At 46.8% G+C, this 18,336-nt stretch overlaps 2 protein-coding genes across 2 annotated transcripts; one reads left to right on the top strand and one right to left on the bottom strand.

Annotated features, from left to right (window-relative positions):
• The first annotated feature begins 128 nt into the window (after positions 1-128).
• Positions 129-17,122, top strand: LOC9628975 (dynein-1-alpha heavy chain, flagellar inner arm I1 complex). Its single transcript, XM_024663584.1, has 71 exons — positions 129-249; positions 311-418; positions 484-549; positions 595-762; positions 821-898; positions 945-1,085; positions 1,135-1,298; positions 1,359-1,524; positions 1,590-1,764; positions 1,843-1,937; positions 2,026-2,100; positions 2,163-2,279; positions 2,335-2,445; positions 2,494-2,679; positions 2,735-2,920; positions 2,982-3,089; positions 3,146-3,204; positions 3,256-3,445; positions 3,495-3,614; positions 3,677-3,751; positions 3,805-3,873; positions 3,927-3,988; positions 4,037-4,163; positions 4,208-4,408; positions 4,458-4,540; positions 4,595-4,690; positions 4,745-4,832; positions 4,886-4,996; positions 5,047-5,142; positions 5,196-5,432; positions 5,489-5,631; positions 5,696-5,984; positions 6,042-6,271; positions 6,334-6,865; positions 6,916-7,061; positions 7,111-7,348; positions 7,410-7,529; positions 7,580-7,785; positions 7,835-8,159; positions 8,219-8,450; positions 8,500-8,726; positions 8,784-8,902; positions 8,953-9,157; positions 9,214-9,456; positions 9,511-9,597; positions 9,655-9,861; positions 9,894-10,036; positions 10,094-10,298; positions 10,352-10,603; positions 10,661-10,930; positions 10,978-11,283; positions 11,336-11,491; positions 11,551-11,892; positions 11,946-12,019; positions 12,071-12,296; positions 12,345-12,476; positions 12,535-12,750; positions 12,808-13,043; positions 13,107-13,350; positions 13,398-13,634; positions 13,691-13,783; positions 13,876-13,980; positions 14,044-14,178; positions 14,229-14,834; positions 14,894-15,418; positions 15,474-15,580; positions 15,636-16,164; positions 16,214-16,393; positions 16,479-16,676; positions 16,726-16,845; positions 16,898-17,122. Exons 1-71 carry the CDS (start codon positions 229-231, stop codon positions 17,120-17,122), a joined length of 12,990 nt encoding a protein of 4,329 aa, XP_024519352.1. The 5' UTR covers positions 129-228.
• Positions 17,123-17,253: 131 nt separating this feature from the next.
• Positions 17,254-17,984, bottom strand: LOC9629348 (cilia- and flagella-associated protein 20). The gene is made up of 3 exons (XM_002989738.1): positions 17,932-17,984; positions 17,556-17,883; positions 17,254-17,502 (listed from the first exon to the last, which is right to left on the bottom strand). Exons 1-3 carry the CDS (start codon positions 17,982-17,984, stop codon positions 17,254-17,256), a joined length of 630 nt encoding a protein of 209 aa, XP_002989784.1.
• Positions 17,985-18,336: the final 352 nt, after the last annotated feature.

The following is an 18,336-nucleotide window of genomic DNA, read 5'->3' as shown; positions in this document are numbered from 1 at the left end:
CTCGAGCTTCGAGTTTGGCACGCTTCCCATGGGGCCTTCCCTGGCAACACTGGAGCAGGCAAGAGCCCTTCCTCCTCGCCTCTCTCACTCCCTTGTTCCTTGCTTTGGCCCTTGCAGCTGCTCAACCAGGTGTTTATCCCCGTGCTCAGCAAGGAGGCGGGGCGGGGGGAGACGCATTTCTGGGCCACCGAGGTGGCCGAGCACAGCGGAAGTGAGCTCCTCAGCAACATGCAAAGGTTCCAAACTCAGGTTTGCGTGCCGGGGAGAAAGCAGTACTTGTATGTGATCAACTCGCTTCCACTTTGCGCAGGTGTCGACCGTCAAGCAGCTCCTGATTGGTGACACGCAGCTGGCAATACCTGCGCTGCCAGCGGAAACGTTTGACAGAGTGGAGATTGACTTCGACCTCATCCTTCAGGTGCCGTGTGCTATGATAGTGCTACACTGTCCTCACTCACCTATGCATGCTTGTTTTGTCACCAGCTCGAGACTGCAGTTACGGACTGGTTGCAGGCTCTGGAAGCACTAATAGCTCGCGAGCTGAAAAAGGTAACTTGCTATATTGCTCTTGCAATGTGATTGATGCTCGCACAGGTTGTAACCGGGAAGAATCCTCTGGCAGAGCTGGAGTTTTGGCGAGACAGGAGCAGCTCGTTGAGCGGTCTCTACCAGCAGCTCAACTCTGCCAAGAGAAAAAGAGTTCTCGCTGTTTTGGAGCATGGCAACAGCAACTCGGAGCTCGTCGGGACCTATAAAGCTCGCGTAAGAGGATTGCCTGGCAGTTTCTTTCACATTGTACACTGTGGGCTGAATGTCGCAGTTTGGCGAGCTTGCAAAAATGTTTCTGGAGGCCAAAGACAATGTCAAGTTCCTCACGACACTAGAGAGGCATTTCAAGGTACTCTCCCAAGTATGTGTGATGCCGGTTAACACCAACGTTTCAGACTATTGCTGGCGGGGCGCTGCCAAGGGTACTGGAGACAATGAATCCGATGGTGAATGCCCTTCGCATGGTCTGGATTATCTCTCGCCATTATTCGGACGACGCACGAATGGGGTCCTTGATGGAGAGAATTGCACACCAGGTATGGCCGCCAGTTGGCATGCGCGGCGAAAACAAAACTCTTTGTGTAGATTGCTGAAAAGGTTTCGTCGGAAATAGACCTGAAGACACTTTTCACGGTGCCTGCTGAATCTGCGGTCTCGAAGCTTACAATCGGCAAAGCTGTGTTGGATTCATGGAGCGAAGTTTATATGCAAGTCCGTGAACGAATTGAAGTTCAGGGTCGTGATCCCAGGTACGAACCATCTCTTTCTTTGGCTTTGGCTGGCGGGCTACACCGTCTTTGCAAGTGCAGGTGGGAGTTCGATAGAAAGAAGCTGTTTGAGCGCACAAGCTACATGGCATCCATTTGCATTGACCTCTTACATATAGTTCAAGTTTATTACGATTTTCACAACTTCCTAGGGCCAGAGCTGAAGGCCGTGACCGGTGATACTCAGGGTGTTGATGCTGTGACCCAGGTAATAGTTGAGGAATGGTTTACTTTGTTCCTACACGTGCTAACGTTGGCACCTCGTGTAAATAGAAAGTTGCTGCGATGATAGAGCCCGTGGAAAAGCTTGCATTTGACGTGTTTGACAAAGCCTTCGCATTGCAATGGTCGGCCACAGTCTCAAACTTCAATATTGAGAAAGAAAATATTGAGCATCTTACGAAAGCATTTATTGACACTTCCTTCAAGAAGCTGCGCAGTGCTGAAGGTGTGGTTCTTCCTATTTTCTTTTCTTTTCTTTTCTTTTCGTTTTTTTTTTCCCTCTAAGTGAGCTCTTTCTGTATAGGCGCTTTGGAGTTGCTTCGGAGTTTCAAAAACATCAAGAGCGAAGGGACCATCAACAAGCAGATGATGGATAAATTCAATGACATAATTATTCAAGTATTCACGCAGCTATCTCTGTAAGATAATAAGTCTTATTGTCTAGTTTCCCACGATTGATTACTTACCCCATTCATGGTTAATGCAGTTCACCAAGGAGATTGAAAGTGCACGAGAAATTTTTGACCGGCTCTCGTCTACCCCTCCAAGAACTCGGAACCAAGTACTTTCTTGTCGTTTGACCGTTGCTTAAACACCTTGTGGCTGACACCTTTGTGCCTATAGCCTCCGGTTGCAGGTTCGATAAACTGGGCGAGGTCTCTCTTTGGACGTTTACGCAAAACAATGCGGAAATTCGAAACAGGTGGCACGGATATCGTTCAAGCTGCATCAGGGCTGGAGGTTGGTTGTCGTGGTATATTTGAATCCATCCTTTTTCTTAGCCATGTTTTAACAGATGGAAATACATTATCGAGCGTTTGCAAAGCAAATGATGTATTTTGAGAAGCAATGGATAACGAAGTGGGCGGATTCCGTCAATCACCACGCATCGGTATACATGAAACAGGTACGCCAAAAACCGAAGGCTGAGCTTCATGCAGTGAGGCTTTTGCAGTCCATATTGAGCAAGGGCCCGATAGGGAATGTCTCTATCAATTTTCATCCAAATCTTGTTCAAATCATTAGAGAGGCGAAGTATCTGGACGCAATGGGTTTTCAGCTTCCCGAAGTGGCGCTGAATGTAGCACTCCAGGAAGAAAAGTTTCAAACGTGCATCGAGAGCCTTCAGAATATGTTGCAGGTACCGGATTTTAATCTGGGATTGTGCAGCATTTAAAGAAAATCTTTCCTTCCAGAGGTACCATAATGTCCTGGAGATGTTGACGCCAGTGGAGTCGAAGCTTTTGGCAATTCGTGTGGATAAACTGCAGCATGTGCTTGATCCTGGCTACAACCAGCTAAACTGGAACTCGTTGGGCATTCCGGAATTTGTGGGGGCGTGCATGAAATCAGTCTACGAATTTAAGTCCATAGTAACCCAGGTAAACAAGTCACCTTGACAGTCTATGTCATGTCACTTTGTCTTGTCTAACCTGTTTACAGGTTCAAAACAACTCGGCTAGCATCGAGAAAGCCATAGAAACCATTGCCAAAACAAAGCTTTTGAACTTACCACCTGCCACTGGGGATGTCGAAAGCATGGAATTTCAGGTTCTAGTTTGACATATGGTTGCTGCAAAAATGTTATAGCGTGCACCTTTGTGCAGGAGATGTACGATTATATTGAAGAGCAGAGACTTAAGGCCGAGGAGAACGCACTAAAACAGTGAGTGTTAGATCTGACACAACTTACAAGTTTTTAGCGTTTACGTTACAGGTACCAAGGGATCTCTCCTCTTCTGAAAAAACTGGAAGAAGTCGTGGTAGCAACAAACACGGGATCATCACCTGCGTTGATTGACTACTATAGTTTCTGGGAGCGAAAAATCTTCAAGGCTCTCAACCAGATGGTGATCGGTGGGCTAGATGCTCTTAAAGCTCTCTATCAGAAGGTTCCTACTGTAAAGGTACATGCTCCAAGTTCTTCTGGGTAGCCGTGTGATTATTGTGATGCAGGTTTCAAGCAGTAAGAAACCGGATTTTATACGCTATTTTAAACTGAACTGCTACTTAAATATCCCGGACATAGTTGTGCAGCCAAGCTTGACTGAGCTGACCAAGCTGCTTACAAATATGGTATGCGTTTCGAAGTAACAATTGGGTGGGTGTGCGTTGTGACGTAACCCGCCTTGTATCAGGTACGGAGTATCGTTGACTCGGCAAAGCCATTTATCAGGTGGATGGATGGGACTTGTTTGGAGACACCCGAGCAGGTTCGCATCTGGAAAATGATTATAGTTTCCTTGAATCAGTTCAATGCAAACAGAGAGTTGGCAGTGAAGATGCGGAGCCTTTTATCTTTTCATTCTACAGCGACGTCTCGCTTAATCCCAAGGTGCGTTTCGCCACTTTGTTTAGTTAGCTCAAGAGGCTTCTCATACATTGCAGATCATAACATCCATGCTCACGTTAAATACTTGCATCGACAAAGTCTTGACTGGAGCGCACAAGTAAATTGCGATCTTTAAGAAGCATTTCACCTTTTGGTTGTTCGTCAGACATTTGGATCACTGGAGAAAGTTTCAACACCTATGGAGGCAAGATAAACTCACCATTATTGGAAAGTTTGCGTCCAAGAATCCAACTTGTGCAAAATTCGAAGAAAAGCTTGCTAAGTATTACAAGGTAATGCATTTTTACCCTTATTGTGGCTTAGATGAATTTTGCAGGTTGCAACCGACATCTTAGAGCTTCCTAAAGAGAAAGCTGTGGAGTTTCTCGTATTTAACAGCCACCAGTTGGCGGCTTCTATCAATCAAGTAGCTCTTGGATGGGTCCAAGCTATTGGGAATGAAATGTCGAACTGTGAAAAGCCCCGAGTGACTGAACTCCACGCAAAAATTGACTACCTGTTCAATACTTTACACCTGGTATAACACCACTTTTGCTTCCTAGTTTTTATCGAGGTTGTTTCCGCAGCCTCCAGAGACCTTGGAGACTCTGAAAATGGTCCTGAATGTGGTTGCGGAAGTCCAGAGTTCAGGCATGGTCATGGAGTTAGAGTATGTCATTGCATCTTTGTTGATGTGATCAGGCAATGTCCTTGTCAAACACAGATACATGGACCTGGAAGAAAGAAACAGAACGCGGGAACTTTTTGGACTACACAACGATCCTGAAGAAAAGTCACGTATTTTAAGTATCAGAGAGAGGTAATGTTTTGTAATTTATAATCATTATTTATTTGCAATTTTACTCCTTACCAGATGGCTAACCTTGGAGAAAGAGTGTGCTCTGCTAAACGTTTCCTTGCAAGAAATCAAACTGAAGTTCACTGAGACCACAAAGAAACAGGTATCAGCGCACTTCTGTTTTTAAATGCATCTCTCCTGCTTTTATGCTTTCAGGTTGTTGAGTTTGCCAAGGAAGTCTCAGGATTTCGTGATCAGGCAGTACAACGAGGTCCGGCAAAAGCTCCGGACCTAGATGTTGGAGTGGAACTAATGGAGACCGCGCATGTATTGTCTCAAGTTCGAAATGGTGAATTTGTCTCATCGCGGTTTTTCAGGCCGAGTTGCTGAGGCTCCAGGGAAATAGGGAACAACTTGTCCTAGCTCAAAAGCTGTTTGACTTGCCTATAACACCATACCCTCTTTTAGCCGAGGTATCATTTGCTGCTATTATGGCACACTGCACACTTGTTCTTTGTGACTGAAGGTGGAGACACTGTTGAAAAGCCTTTCACAAATCTATACAGTCTACACCGATTTCAGAACGACCGTTGACAATTACGCTAGCACTTTATGGGTTGAACTGGATATCCAAAGGCTAGTAGCTATTACTGAAGAATTTACTGTTCGGCTGAAGAGACTGCGTACTCTCAAAAACTTTCAACCGTATGCCCTGCTAGAAGCAAAAGTCAAGGGCTTTCAGGATTCTCTTCCGCTTATTCAAGTAAGCTGCTGCACTTAAGGTGTTCTAATGTGCTTCTTTTTGGTGTACGTGTGTAGGACCTGAAAAGTGATGCGTTACGATCACGACATTGGGAAAAGCTGATGGAAGTAACAGGAAAATCTTTTGACATGGATCCTAAATCATTCACACTGGCAAACCTTTTCAGAATGGAGCTGCATAATTTTTCTGCTGTAATCAGGTAACAGTCTGTCACCCTTACAACTTACCTGTTCCAATTTTACATTTTATTTTTGCTCCTACAGTGACATAACGAATTCAGCACAGAAGGAGCTCAACATTGAAATGGACCTGAAAAAAATGGCTGAAATATGGAAAGAGCAGCAATTTGAAATCTTCAAATACAACAAGGACGGGATGGATCGGGGCTGGGCATTAAAATCCACAGAACCTATCGTTGTACTGCTCGAAGATATGATGCTTAACCTTCAGAGCATGGTGAGCTCGCGCTTTGTGCGTGCATTCTTGAACGAAGTAAATAACTGGGAGAGAAAGTTGAGCCTCATTGGAGAGGTCATCGACATCTTAATGCAGGTATTCTTCCCACTTTTTCCACTTACTCATATAACCATCGATTTATGATCTGTGTAGGTGCAAAGGAAGTGGATGTACTTGGAAAGCATATTTATCTCAGATGATATTCGACATCAGCTGCCCGATGAGGCCAAGCGTTTTGATAATATCGACAAGACCTGGAAGAAGATAATGAATGAAACTGTTAAAAATCCAAATATAGTGGATGCCTGCACGGCACCAGATCGGCTTGCGACGCTCAATGTTCTTTACACGCAGCTGGAAACTTGTCAAAAGAGTCTGACAGAGTAAGAGCTTTTCTGTTCTGTTTTCTTTTTTCAGTACTGTTTTGACCTGCCGGAAAATGCAGGTACTTGGACACAAAGAGAAATGCCTTTCCACGTTTTTTCTTTGTTTCTGATGACGAGCTTCTCTCAGTTTTGGGCAGCTCTGATCCAACTGCTATTCAGGAACACATGCTCAAACTTTTTGACAATTGTGCAGCTTTAGACTTTGGAGAGCGGTCAAAAACTGTTGTCGGGATGAAATCATCTGAAGGTGAAACATATGCCTTACGGGCTCCTATATCAACAGATGGGCCTGTCGAAGTTTGGATGAAAAAGGTGGAAGCTGAAATGAGGCGTTCGCTATATCAAATATCTAAGGAAGGTGTGTATCACTATGCCAAGGCAAGGCGTACCAAGTGGATTACAGACAATCTCGGTATGGTTACCCTTGTTGGGAGTCAAATATGGTGGACATGGGAGGTTGAAGATGCTTTCAACAGTGTGCGGTCTGGTAACAAAAATTCCATGAAAGTCTTTAGCTTCAAGTTGACAGATCAGCTTAACGAGCTAGTTGGAATGGTTCGCTCCGATTTGAGTAATCTACAGCGAAAGAAGGTTCAATGGTTTAAAAGTCTTTTCCTCGAGTGACACGAAGCTTTACGCAGGTGAATGCGTTGATCATTATTGAGGTGCATGCAAGAGATATAATAGATACGTTTGTCCGAGACAGTATTCTGGACCACAGAGAGTTTGCCTGGGAGAGCCAGCTGCGTTTTTACTGGGACCGGGAGGTTGACGATATAGTCATAAGGTTGGATGGCTGTAGTAACTTGTGTTTCACCATACGTTTCTGATTGCAGGCAATGTACTGGACAGTTTCTTTTTGGCTACGAATACATGGGTCTAAACGGAAGGCTCGTCATTACTGCTTTAACCGATCGATGCTACATGACTCTAACAACTGCTCTTACTTACCGTCTTGGAGGCGCTCCTGCTGGCCCAGCAGGAACAGGCAAGACCGAGACGACAAAAGATCTCGCAAAATCTATGGCGTTACTTTGTGTCGTTTTTAATTGTGGTGATGGTCTGGACTACAAGGTTAGTCCAAAGAAGCTCTTGCTTTGGAAAAGCTTACGGTTATCCTTTTTTCACTGTGCAGGCCATGGGATCGATTTTCTCTGGTCTCGTGCAATGCGGAGCTTGGGGTTGCTTTGACGAGTTCAATCGCATCGAAGCCGAAGTTTTGTCTGTCGTTTCTTCCCAGATTAAGCAAATTCAAGTTTTGTAAACTTCTGTCAAAGACTTCATGCTGATCGATTTTTCCTGCAGGAAGCCTTGAAAAACAACCTCAAAAAGTTTCAATTTGAGGGGAAGGAGATAGCTCTTGATTCACGGACAGGTATTTTTATTACAATGAATCCAGGTTATGCCGGCAGAACGGAGCTGCCTGACAACTTGAAGGCTCTGTTTCGTCCAGTGACAATGATCGTGCCTGACTTGCAGCAAATCTGCGAGATCATGCTTTTCTCTGAAGGGTACGGATTTCCTGTTATGAAAGGAGCTCTCTAACTCCCTTTGCTGCAGTTTTGACACAGCAAAAGTTCTAGCAAAGAAGATGACTGTACTTTACAAGCTTGCAAGGGAGCAACTGTCCAAGCAATACCACTATGACTTTGGCCTTCGTGCCCTGAAGTCAGTGCTAGTAATGGCAGGGGCATTGAAACGTGGTGCTCCTGACATGAGTGAACAGCTGGTGCTTATGCGAGCACTTCGTGACATGAACCTGCCGAAGTTCATATTCGAGGACGTACCGTTATTCCTTGGTCTTATTAACGACTTGTTCCCTGGCCTGGATTGTCCTCGTGTGCGCTATCCGTCATTCAATGACATTGTTGAACACGACTTGGAGGTACATAAGCTTGCTAGCAGTGAAAGGCAGCTCTTAGCTGATGGCATCTTGGATTACAGGAAAATGGCTACCTGGTCATGACCGGTCCGAGTGAACAGGTTGATAAAGTTATTCAGCTATACGAGACTATGCTCACTAGACATACCACCATGGTTGTCGGACCAACCGGAGGTGGTAAGAGCGTGATCATACAAACGCTTGCGCGAGCTCAGACTAAACTCAATTGTCCAACCAAGTTGAGCATTATAAACCCAAAGGCTCAGCCTACGACTGAGCTCTACGGTTTGATGGGTAAGGACATGGTATTTCTTTTATTTGCTTGATAAGAAACTGTATGCAGATCCTGAGACTCGAGACTGGACGGATGGTCTACTTTCAAATATATTTCGAGAAATGAACAAGCCTCTTGCTCCAGATAGAAACGATAGGTTCTACCTCGTATTCGATGGAGACGTGGACGCTCTGTGGGTAGAGGATATGAACAGTGTGATGGATGACAACAAGCTGCTCACTCTTCCGAATGGAGAGCGAATCCGTTTGCAGAATCATTGTAAGCTGCTTTTTGAGGTACGAGGACTTCGATTTTCCCCTTACTTGACTACTTTATATTCCTTGCTCCCGTAGGTGTCGGATTTGCAGTACGCTTCACCAGCTACCGTAAGTAGGTGTGGGATGGTCTTTGTCGACTCTAAGAATTTGGGATTCAAACCGTATATTTGGAAATGGGTCAACAAACGAGCCAAGTAGGGATTTTGCATTTGTTTGGCTGGATTTACATTTCTAGATGTTACAGTAAGGAGGAAGCTGGATTATTGAACGAACTATTCGAGAAGTACGCACAAAAATGCATAGAATACGTGCTGGAGGGCGTAACAGAGGAGGAAATCACTTCTCCTTTGGTATTGACAATTCCGCTTACCAACCTGAATATGGCTGCTCAACTGTGCACTCTTTTAGAAGCTATCCTGACAGAAGATCAGCCTATCACTGCTCCACAGGTTTTAAAGATGCAAGGAATCTGGACCTTAGTGTTTACGCCTCTCGCATTTTGCAGGTGCTGGAGGCTGTGTTTATTTTTTCTTTGGTATGGTCAATAGGGGCCGGAGTGGTGCAGTCCACGGCAGTCCGTGACCGAGAGCGTTTCGACAAGTTTATCAAGTCTTTGGCTCTAATGGGAACAAGTACTGCGGATCCCCTCCCACCCACACAATTGCCGGCAGAATCCCTCTACGATTTCTGCTTCAGTGTCAAGGATCTTCAGTGGCGGTCATGGAAGTTAATGGTCCCGGAATATGAGGTAGATTACTTTTTCAGTCTGCTTGTTCTCACCTAATGCATACTTCCTTTGCAGCCTCCACCTGATCGCGTGTTCAGCAAAATCTTGGTTCCAACCATAGACACCGTGAGATCAACGTGGCTTTTGGACACGTTCATGGAGGTAAGCTTGCTATTCTTTTACACGACTTTGTGGCCGAAGAAGTTTCACTCCGTGCAGATTGGCAAAGCTGTTCTCTTCGTTGGAGAAAGTGGAACCGCTAAAACCGTTATCATACAAAAGTACTTGGGCGCTATGCCGACAGCTAGCACGCTGATATTGAGCTCAAATTTTAGCAGTCGCACCACATCCATGGACGTGCAGATTACAGTTGAAGACGTGCTAGAGAAACGAACCAAGGTGCTTGCTCTCTACCTGTCCATTAATGTTCATTCAGCGGTGCCTGGGTCTCCCCGCAGGACATTTACGGGCCTCCGGTTGGAAGGAAAATGATACTGTTTATTGATGACATGAACATGCCTAGAGTTGACACGTATGGCACTCAGCAGCCGATTGCAATGCTGAAGCTGCTGATTGAGCGTGGAGGTATATACGACCGAGGGTAAATGTCTTGTCTCTTTTGTGAGCCCAGGAGGAGTGATGCTTCTTGCCTTGGCAGGAAGGAACTCAACTGGAAATTTATCAAAGACGTGCAGTATGTTGGCGCAATGGGTCGTCCTGGAGGTGCAAGGAACAACGTCGACCCGCGATTTATCTCCCTCTTTGCCGTCCTGGAAATACAGTTTCCATCCAACCAATCCTTGTCGCATATCTATAACGCGATTTTGGAGGCTCATGCCAAGAATCTTGCGTCCGACATTAAGGTTAACGTCAATTTTTGCTTCTTCTATACCTCAACATTGTGTGGTATCTGCAGGAAAGTACTCGAGTCATAACGGACGTCACCTTGGAACTCTACAACTACATACTTGATCGGCTTCCTCCAACACCATCGCGCTTCCACTACATCTTTAATCTACGAGATTTAAGCAGGATATACGAGGGACTCTGCCTGTCTACCCCGGACACAACGAAGAATGCCGCACAGATGGTGCGGCTATGGAGGAACGAGGCACTGAGAATATTCTACGATCGTCTCATCTCTGACAAAGACAAAGAGATTGTGGAGGTACGATATGCTGTCGTACTTTTCATGCTCATTGGCCAGCTCTCATTGCATAAACAGAGTAAGCTCACGGAATTACTCAAACTCAAGCTGCCAAATTCAGCAGACTATGCTGCGGGCAATCCTATCCTATATGGTGACTACAAGAATGCTCTCAAGGAAAGTGAAGTGCGGCTGTACGTAGACGTTGGAAACTACGACGTAGTGAAGCCAATATTTGAAGAAATCCTGGACGAATACAGCTTGACGAACAAGAGAATGAACCTTGTCATGTTCAAGGACGCGCTGGAGCAGCTGACGCATATTCATCGGATCATGCGCCTTGATCAGGTATGCGTAACAAGATTTTAGCCGCCTTGCCAATATTTTTGCTCCAGGGGAATGCGCTCCTCGTCGGCGTTGGCGGCAGTGGCAAGAAGAGCCTGTCTAAGCTGTCCGCCTTTACGGCTGGATGCAGCATTTTTGAGATAACTCTCACCAGGGGCTACAACGAGGAAACATTTAGGGAGGACTTGAAGAAGCTGTATAACATGTTGGGCGTTGAGAACCGTTCTGTAGTCTTCCTTTTCACAGATGCTCACGTTGTGGACGAGGGTTTTCTTGAGCTTGTAAACAACATGCTAACTTCTGGAATGGTACCCGCACTCTTTGCGGAAGACGAGAAGGATGGAATGATCGGCCAGGTAAGTTCGATGCTGTACCCCGGTCACACTGTCCTCACCTTTTCCAATGCAGATTCGAGATGCTGTCACCGCTGCTGGAATCGTCGACACCAAAGAAAACTGCTGGGCCTATTTCATTCATCGTTGTCGCAGTAACTTGCATGTCACTCTGGCAATGTCTCCAGTTGGTGAACTTTTGAGAACCCGCTGCCGAAACTTTCCTGGCATGGTATACCGTCTTTTTATTTTTCTTCTCTTTGCCAACACATTTGTTTTATAATTTCTCAGGTCAACAATTGTGTCATAAACTGGCTAACACCATGGCCTGAAGAAGCACTTCACTCTGTGGCTACGGTCTTTCTATCGGAGTTAGACCTCCCGGAAAACCTGCGCCCCCATATCCTAGAGCATATGGTGATGGTTCACCAATCTGTGTGCAAGGTGAGTGCAGGTTTTGAGCAGAAAATGCGTCGCTACAACTATGTCACACCCAAAAACTTTCTCGACTTTATTGAAAACTATCGGACGTCACTCGTCAAGACCAGGGTTAATAACAGTGATATGGCTGCAAGACTGAATGGTGGTCTCCAAAAACTGATTCAGGCGAAGGTTGAGGTTTCAGAAATGCAGGTACACTACCTCTAGCTATTACAAACTTTTTCCTATAATCTGCTATTTCCTAGATTACTCTTGCGGACGCGAAAATTGTTGTTGATGCCAAGACAAAGGAATGTAACGAGCTTCTCGAAGTTATCAGGTAAACTTGCCTTATGCACTGGATGCTTGCCTTATGCACTGAAGGCTGCAGCAAGAATACCGCTGAAGTTCAGACAAAACAAGGCATTGCAAATGATAAAGCCGTGGATTTATCCAAGCAAAGTGAGGTTATAACAAGAGAGAAAGCAGAGGCAGAGGTAGCTCTTGCGGAAGCACTACCAGCATTGGAAGCAGCTGCTGAAGCTCTTAACAGTCTTAAAAAGGAAGAGATTACCGAGATTAGATCTTTTGCCAAGCCTCACATCTTAGTGCAAAAGGTAACAGTTTGTCTAGTGTGATGTGAGATTACTAGGGCCAAAATACAGGTGTGCGAGTGCGTGGTTATCTTGCGGGGCATCAAAGACGTGTCTTGGAAAGGTGCCAAGGCAATGATGGCTGACAACAGATTTTTGGCCACGTTAATGGAGTTTGACAAGGATTCCATTACCGAGAAGCAGGTTGCTCTGTCGCTCCCCGTCTCCTAACAAGCATGCACAGCTAAGAGGTGTTTTTCAGATGCGAGCTCTCAAGGAGTACTTTAAGGATCCAAAACTGAATTTGGACGAACTAAGTACCATCTCCACAGCCGGAGCTGGGCTTCTCCGCTGGGTGGTTGCCATGGTAAACTACTACGGAGTAGCAAAAGTTGTGCAGCCCAAGAGGCTGGCGGTTGCCAATGCCGAAAAAAATCTAAAGAATGCACAGAAGGAGCTTGAGAAAATACAGGAGGAGGTTTGTTTTTAAAAAGGCAACTCTTTGTTTCTTAAGCACCCCTTTACTCCAGCGCAGGTGAGGCAGCTTTCTGAGCAGCTGGGAGCTCTTCAGAAGCAATTTGAGGACAACACAGCAGAGCAGCAAGCACTTAAGGAGAAAGCAGACCTCATGGAGAAGCGTTTGAGCGCTGCTGAACGTCTTATCGTTGGCTTGGGCTCGGAGCACGAGAGATGGTCTCGAGAACTGGGCGACCTTGCTGTTGCTCGAGTCAAGCTGATTGGAGACTGCCTCGTCACCTCCAGCTTCCTGAGGTTGGCTAAACTATGACTATGCTACTACGGTTATGTTGACTTACTACTATCGTTTTCTCCCAGCTATTGCGGGGCATTTACAATGGACTACAGGACGGAGCTCATTCAAAATATCTGGCTTGCAGACATCCGATCCAAAGAGTTGCCCTGCACAGACCCTTTCTTCCTAGAGAACATTTTAACGAGTGAAGTTGAGATTAGCAAGTGGAACAGCGAGGGATTGCCGTCGAATGAGCTCTCCATTCAGAACGGCATACTAACAACAAGGGCGTCCCGCTTTCCTCTTTGCATTGACCCGCAAATGCAGGTATAGTTCTGTGATAACTCCAACCCAACGCTTCTTTTGCTGAGCAGGCCATATCCTGGATAAAAAAGAAGGAGGGCAAGCAGCTTGAGGGCCGGGTGAAAACCTTCAATGACTCTGACTTCGTGAAGCAGCTTGAGATGGCAATCCAGTATGGGTTTCCATTTATGTTTGAAAATGTGGACGAGTATATAGACCCTGTCATAGATCCGGTTCTAGAAAGAACATTCACATCTGCTGGTGGTGCAAGGAAAAGTGTCAAGCTCGGGGATAAAGACGTCGAATGGGTGAGCATACAATCTTCCAGGACTGTATTTGTTTTTGACTGTTCAGCGGCAAACAGGACGACAACTTTAGGCTGTATTTAATAAGCAAGCTTCCGAATCCTCACTATGGCCCAGAAATATCCGGAAAGACTATGATCATCAACTATGGCGTCACTGAACAAGGGCTGCAGTCGCAGCTGCTAAATGCCACGGTAAGCTGGCCAGCTTTCTGAGTTTGACGCTCTTTTTTGCTTTTCAACAGGTAAGACATGAAAGACCCGACCTTGAGGAACAAAGAGAAGAGCTTGTGAGGGACACTAGCGAGAACAAGGCGCTGTTGAAACAGCTCGAAGACACCCTTCTGCGGGTATGCCTGGTGTTCGTTCCTACGTAAACCTGCAATGACTGCGTTTCCACTCCGGTCTGTCAGGAACTAAGCAATGCCACGGGTAACATTCTGGATAACGAGGAACTGCTGACAACTTTGGAAAACACGAAGCTTAAAGCATCTGAGATTTCTCACAAGCTGAAGCTCGCCCGGGATACGTCCGTAGAGATCGATCAAGTAAGTTGTTGTGTCCATGAACCGTGTGAGTTTTTCTGGTTCGTGTGCAGCTGCGCCTGAGGTACTCCCCGGCTGCCAAGAGGGGTGCCATCCTCTTTTTTGTCATGTCCGGCCTCTCCGCTATCAACAACATGTACGAGTACTCGCTGGCATCCTTTCTGCAAGTGTTTGAGATATCACTGGCCACGAGCAAGCGGGAACCCACACTAGATGCGCGGCTACGCAGCATCATCGACGCTGTCACATACGACGTGTACAATTATACGTGCACGGGGCTGTTTGAGAAGCACAAGTTGATGCTCTCCTTCCAGCTAACAACCAGGATCATCGACGGGGAGACAGGAATGGATCATGCTCAGCTGCAGTTCTTCCTCAAGGGCAACCTGTCTCTGGAGAAATCGCCCCTGCCAAAGCCACACGACTGGTTTCCGGACACGGGGTGGCAAGATGTCGTGGAGATGATGGAACTGGGCCCGCAGTTCAAAGCTCTAGTAGACCACTTCTCGGAGAATGGACCGGAATGGAAGTCATGGTACGAGGAAGATCAGCCAGAGATGGCATCCATGCCAGGACAATTCAACGACAAGCTCAATCTTTTCGAGCAGCTCTGCGTCTTACGCTGCTTCCGCATCGACAGGATCACGGTCGCTGTCACGGTAAAATTGAATGCTAATTGTTTGCTGGTCAACGTGTTTGATCACTTGTTAAACTGCAGCGGTACGTGATAGACCGGATGGGAGAGAAGTATGTCATGCCTCCGGTGCTCGACTACAAGAGCATACACCGCCAAAGCTCGGCATTGACGCCCATCGTCTTCATTCTTAGCCCTGGTGCTGACCCAGCTTTCGACGTTTTCAACCTGGGAGAGGAGATGGGGTTCAAGCCCGGTGCAAAGCTCAAGTATATGGCTCTGGGACAGGGAATGGGGCCAAAGGCAGCAGAGACACTCGAGTCGGGCTCCGGCCGTGGCCTGTGGGTCATGCTTCAAAATTGTCATCTGCTCCCGTCCTGGCTAAAGACGCTGGAAAAGATCCTTGAGAAGATAACCAAACCTCATCCCGAATTCAGGCTTTGGCTCACCACGGAGCCGACGTCAACTTTCCCTCTTGGCATCCTGCAGCGCAGCTTAAAAGTTGTCACGGAGCCCCCCAACGGGCTCAAGCTCAACTTGAGATCATCGTACGCCAAAATCACCGAAGAGATGCTTGCTGACTGCCCACACTTTGCTTTCCGTCCGCAGGTGGGTCTCTGCTCTCGGAGGCACTCACGCCACCTTGACTTCTGTATATGTGCAGGTGTTTGTGGTTGCCTTTTTCCATGCAGTGGTGCAAGAGCGGCGAAAGTACGGAAGGCTTGGATGGAATGTCCCTTACGACTTTAACGAGACCGACCTTCGCATCAGGTGAGCTCTTGCGCTAGCTCCGCGTGCTTAACCCCTCGCCTTCCCTCCTGCACAGCCTGTTGCTCATCTCCACGTACCTGCGGAAGGCTTTTGATAACAGGGATGACACCATACCGTGGGGCACGCTGCGCTACCTCATTGGTGAGGCCATGTATGGAGGGCGTGTCTCGGACTCGTTCGACCGGAGGATCTTGAAAACTTACCTGGATGAATACCTGGGGGACTTTTTGTTTGACAAGTTCCATCCCTTTTTTTTCTACACCAAAGACGATGGCTCTGGCTATATGCTTCCTCCTGCAGGGCCCAGAGAGAACTACACCAATTACATTGACTCCCTACCAATAGTCCAGACGCCTGAGGTGTTTGGTCTCCACTCCAATGCCGATATTAGCTACTACACCAATACGACCAAGAACCTGTGGAAAGACCTTGTGGACTTGCAGCCTCGTGGAGGGGACAGTGGAGGCGGGGTGAGAAGAGAGGACATCATTGAGCGTGTGGCGTCAGATATACTGTCCAAGCTTCCTGTGCCTTTTGATCTTCCTGTGTTGAAGAAAAGATTTGGAGTCCCTACGCCCGTGCAAGTAAGTCACGTCTGCTATTGTTTGTCAACTTCTTGGATGCCTGCCCCAGGTTGTGCTTCTCCAAGAGATTGAGAGATGGAACAGGCTTATTACCAGCATGGCAGAGAGCCTTCGGAAGCTCAAGAAAGCACTTGCTGGAGAGATTGGGATGAGCAAAGACTTAGACGAGCTCTCAACGGCTTTGTTTAATGGGCAGCTTCCAAACATGTGGCGCAGGCTAACCTCTCAGGTATAGATCAGTTTTATGAAATCCGTATTATTGATGTGTTGGTTAATGTTAATGCATTGGAAATTAAATAAAAAATAAAACACAGACAGAGAAGATGCTTGCAGCTTGGATTGTGTGGTTGTTGCGGCGAGATCAACAATACAAAAATTGGGCCGAGCACGGGGAGCCGAAAGTTATGTGGCTGTCGGGACTCCAGATTCCCGAAACATATATTGCTGCACTTGTTCAAACTGCGTGCAGGGACCGCGGTTGGCCACTAGACAAGTCCACTATCTACACCAAGGTTTTTGTTTATACCGTTTCCTTGCTTGTCATTTAAAGATGCTCCACAGGTGACCAAGTTCAAAAGCATTGATGAAGTCCCGGAGAAGCCCAAGCATGGATGCTATGTCACTGGCCTCTACCTGGAAGGCGCCAATTGGGATCTGGAAAAGTCGTTTCTCAAGCGACAGGTACTAGTCAACGCCAGTGGAAGAGAAGCGTTAACGTTGCTTGTCTCCCCAGGATCCAAAGCAGCTCGTTGTCGAGCTGCCAATATTGGAAATCATTCCCATGGAGGCCAGCAAGATCAAGCTTCAAAACACGTTTAGAACGCCTGTTTACGTCACACAGGCACGCCGAAACGCTATGGGCGTGGGACTCATCTTTGAAGCGGACTTGGCTACTGAGGAACACACGTCACATTGGGTTCTGCAAGGAGTTGCTCTGTCCATGAACATCGACTACTGATGGTGCCAAGGCCATTAAGCCACACAACGTTTGGAGTGCGGTACGTATGCAGCTGTCTGCTGTTGGCTGGGTAGATCAATCCACTGCTTTCGCTGTTGCAAAGTACCAGTCCAGGAAGGGTGAAGCTGAATTTAGGCTTTTACCTGAATTGGCAGGAAGAGCTTGTACTCGGGCGGCAGCGTTTCCTCGGCATATATTCGGTCGCAGAAAAAGACCGAGCGGATTCTGCAGTTGGCAAACACCCTCACTCGGACGGTTTCCCTGTAGTTGGTACCGTAGGCAAGTCGGGTGCAGCCAGGAAGGTCGAAGTGCACCTGGTTCCACCCAACGTCCAAGGTGACAGGCATCAAGCACACGGACTGACCAACGCGAGTTGCTGTCTGCCAACAAAAGCCAACACATGTTTCGCATTCCAGTTCTGGGCATTTCTTACCCGGAAATTGGAGGCAATGAAGCGGCGGTGCTTGTTTTTGTCGTCAATCACCTCGACTTCAAACATGAAGTAGCGCTTCATGTTCTTGACGATCATAACGAAAAAAGGGAGCCGAACGGCGAGAGAGTCAGAATTGTCCCGTGGACAAGTGATGCCTGTCATCTGAACGTTCGCCCCCATAATCTCCACAACATAGGACTCAATGTCCTCGTCCCGGACGCTCTTAACGTCACCATACGCACTTATACACCCCCACTCATTTCCCGTCAATCCATGCACGAAGTGCTGCTCACCGTGCCTCTTCCACGACTGGAGAGGATTCTTCCCCCTGTAGTGGTGGCCAACCACAGGTCAGCGCTCCACACAAGAAGCTCACCTTAGGCTGTACAAAATGGACAGGCATCCTGTCTGATAAGTATGTCTGAACATCCTTTTCTTTCCTCTGTTTTGCACCAAACTCTTGGTATCCCCTTGCCTAAAGCCCTAAAACTAATGACACTGGGAATCGAACCTTGGCTTTATGCGTCTGGCTTGACGTAAGCTTCACATGTTTTCAAACAGTACTTTAAAAAACCACCACCATCACGTGCTTAACAATCTTCATGTCTATAATATTATTTGGGGCATGCCGCAGTGTGATCTTTCTTTTCTTTAGCCTGGGTTCTGGCCTCAAGGCTGCATCGATCTCGTTTCTCCCTGAAGCTTGTGACTCTAGAGTTTCTCAAAGTTCTTTTCATATCATCTTTTTTTACACAGTCATTTCCTATCATTTAGTGTTTAG

This window comes from Selaginella moellendorffii, unplaced genomic scaffold, assembly GCF_000143415.4.
Source record: "Selaginella moellendorffii unplaced genomic scaffold, v1.0 SELMOscaffold_101, whole genome shotgun sequence".
Lineage (NCBI taxonomy): Eukaryota > Viridiplantae > Streptophyta > Lycopodiopsida > Selaginellales > Selaginellaceae > Selaginella > Selaginella moellendorffii.
The sequence above is the reverse complement of the archived record's forward strand: the minus strand, read 5'-3'. Positions and strand labels throughout refer to the sequence as shown.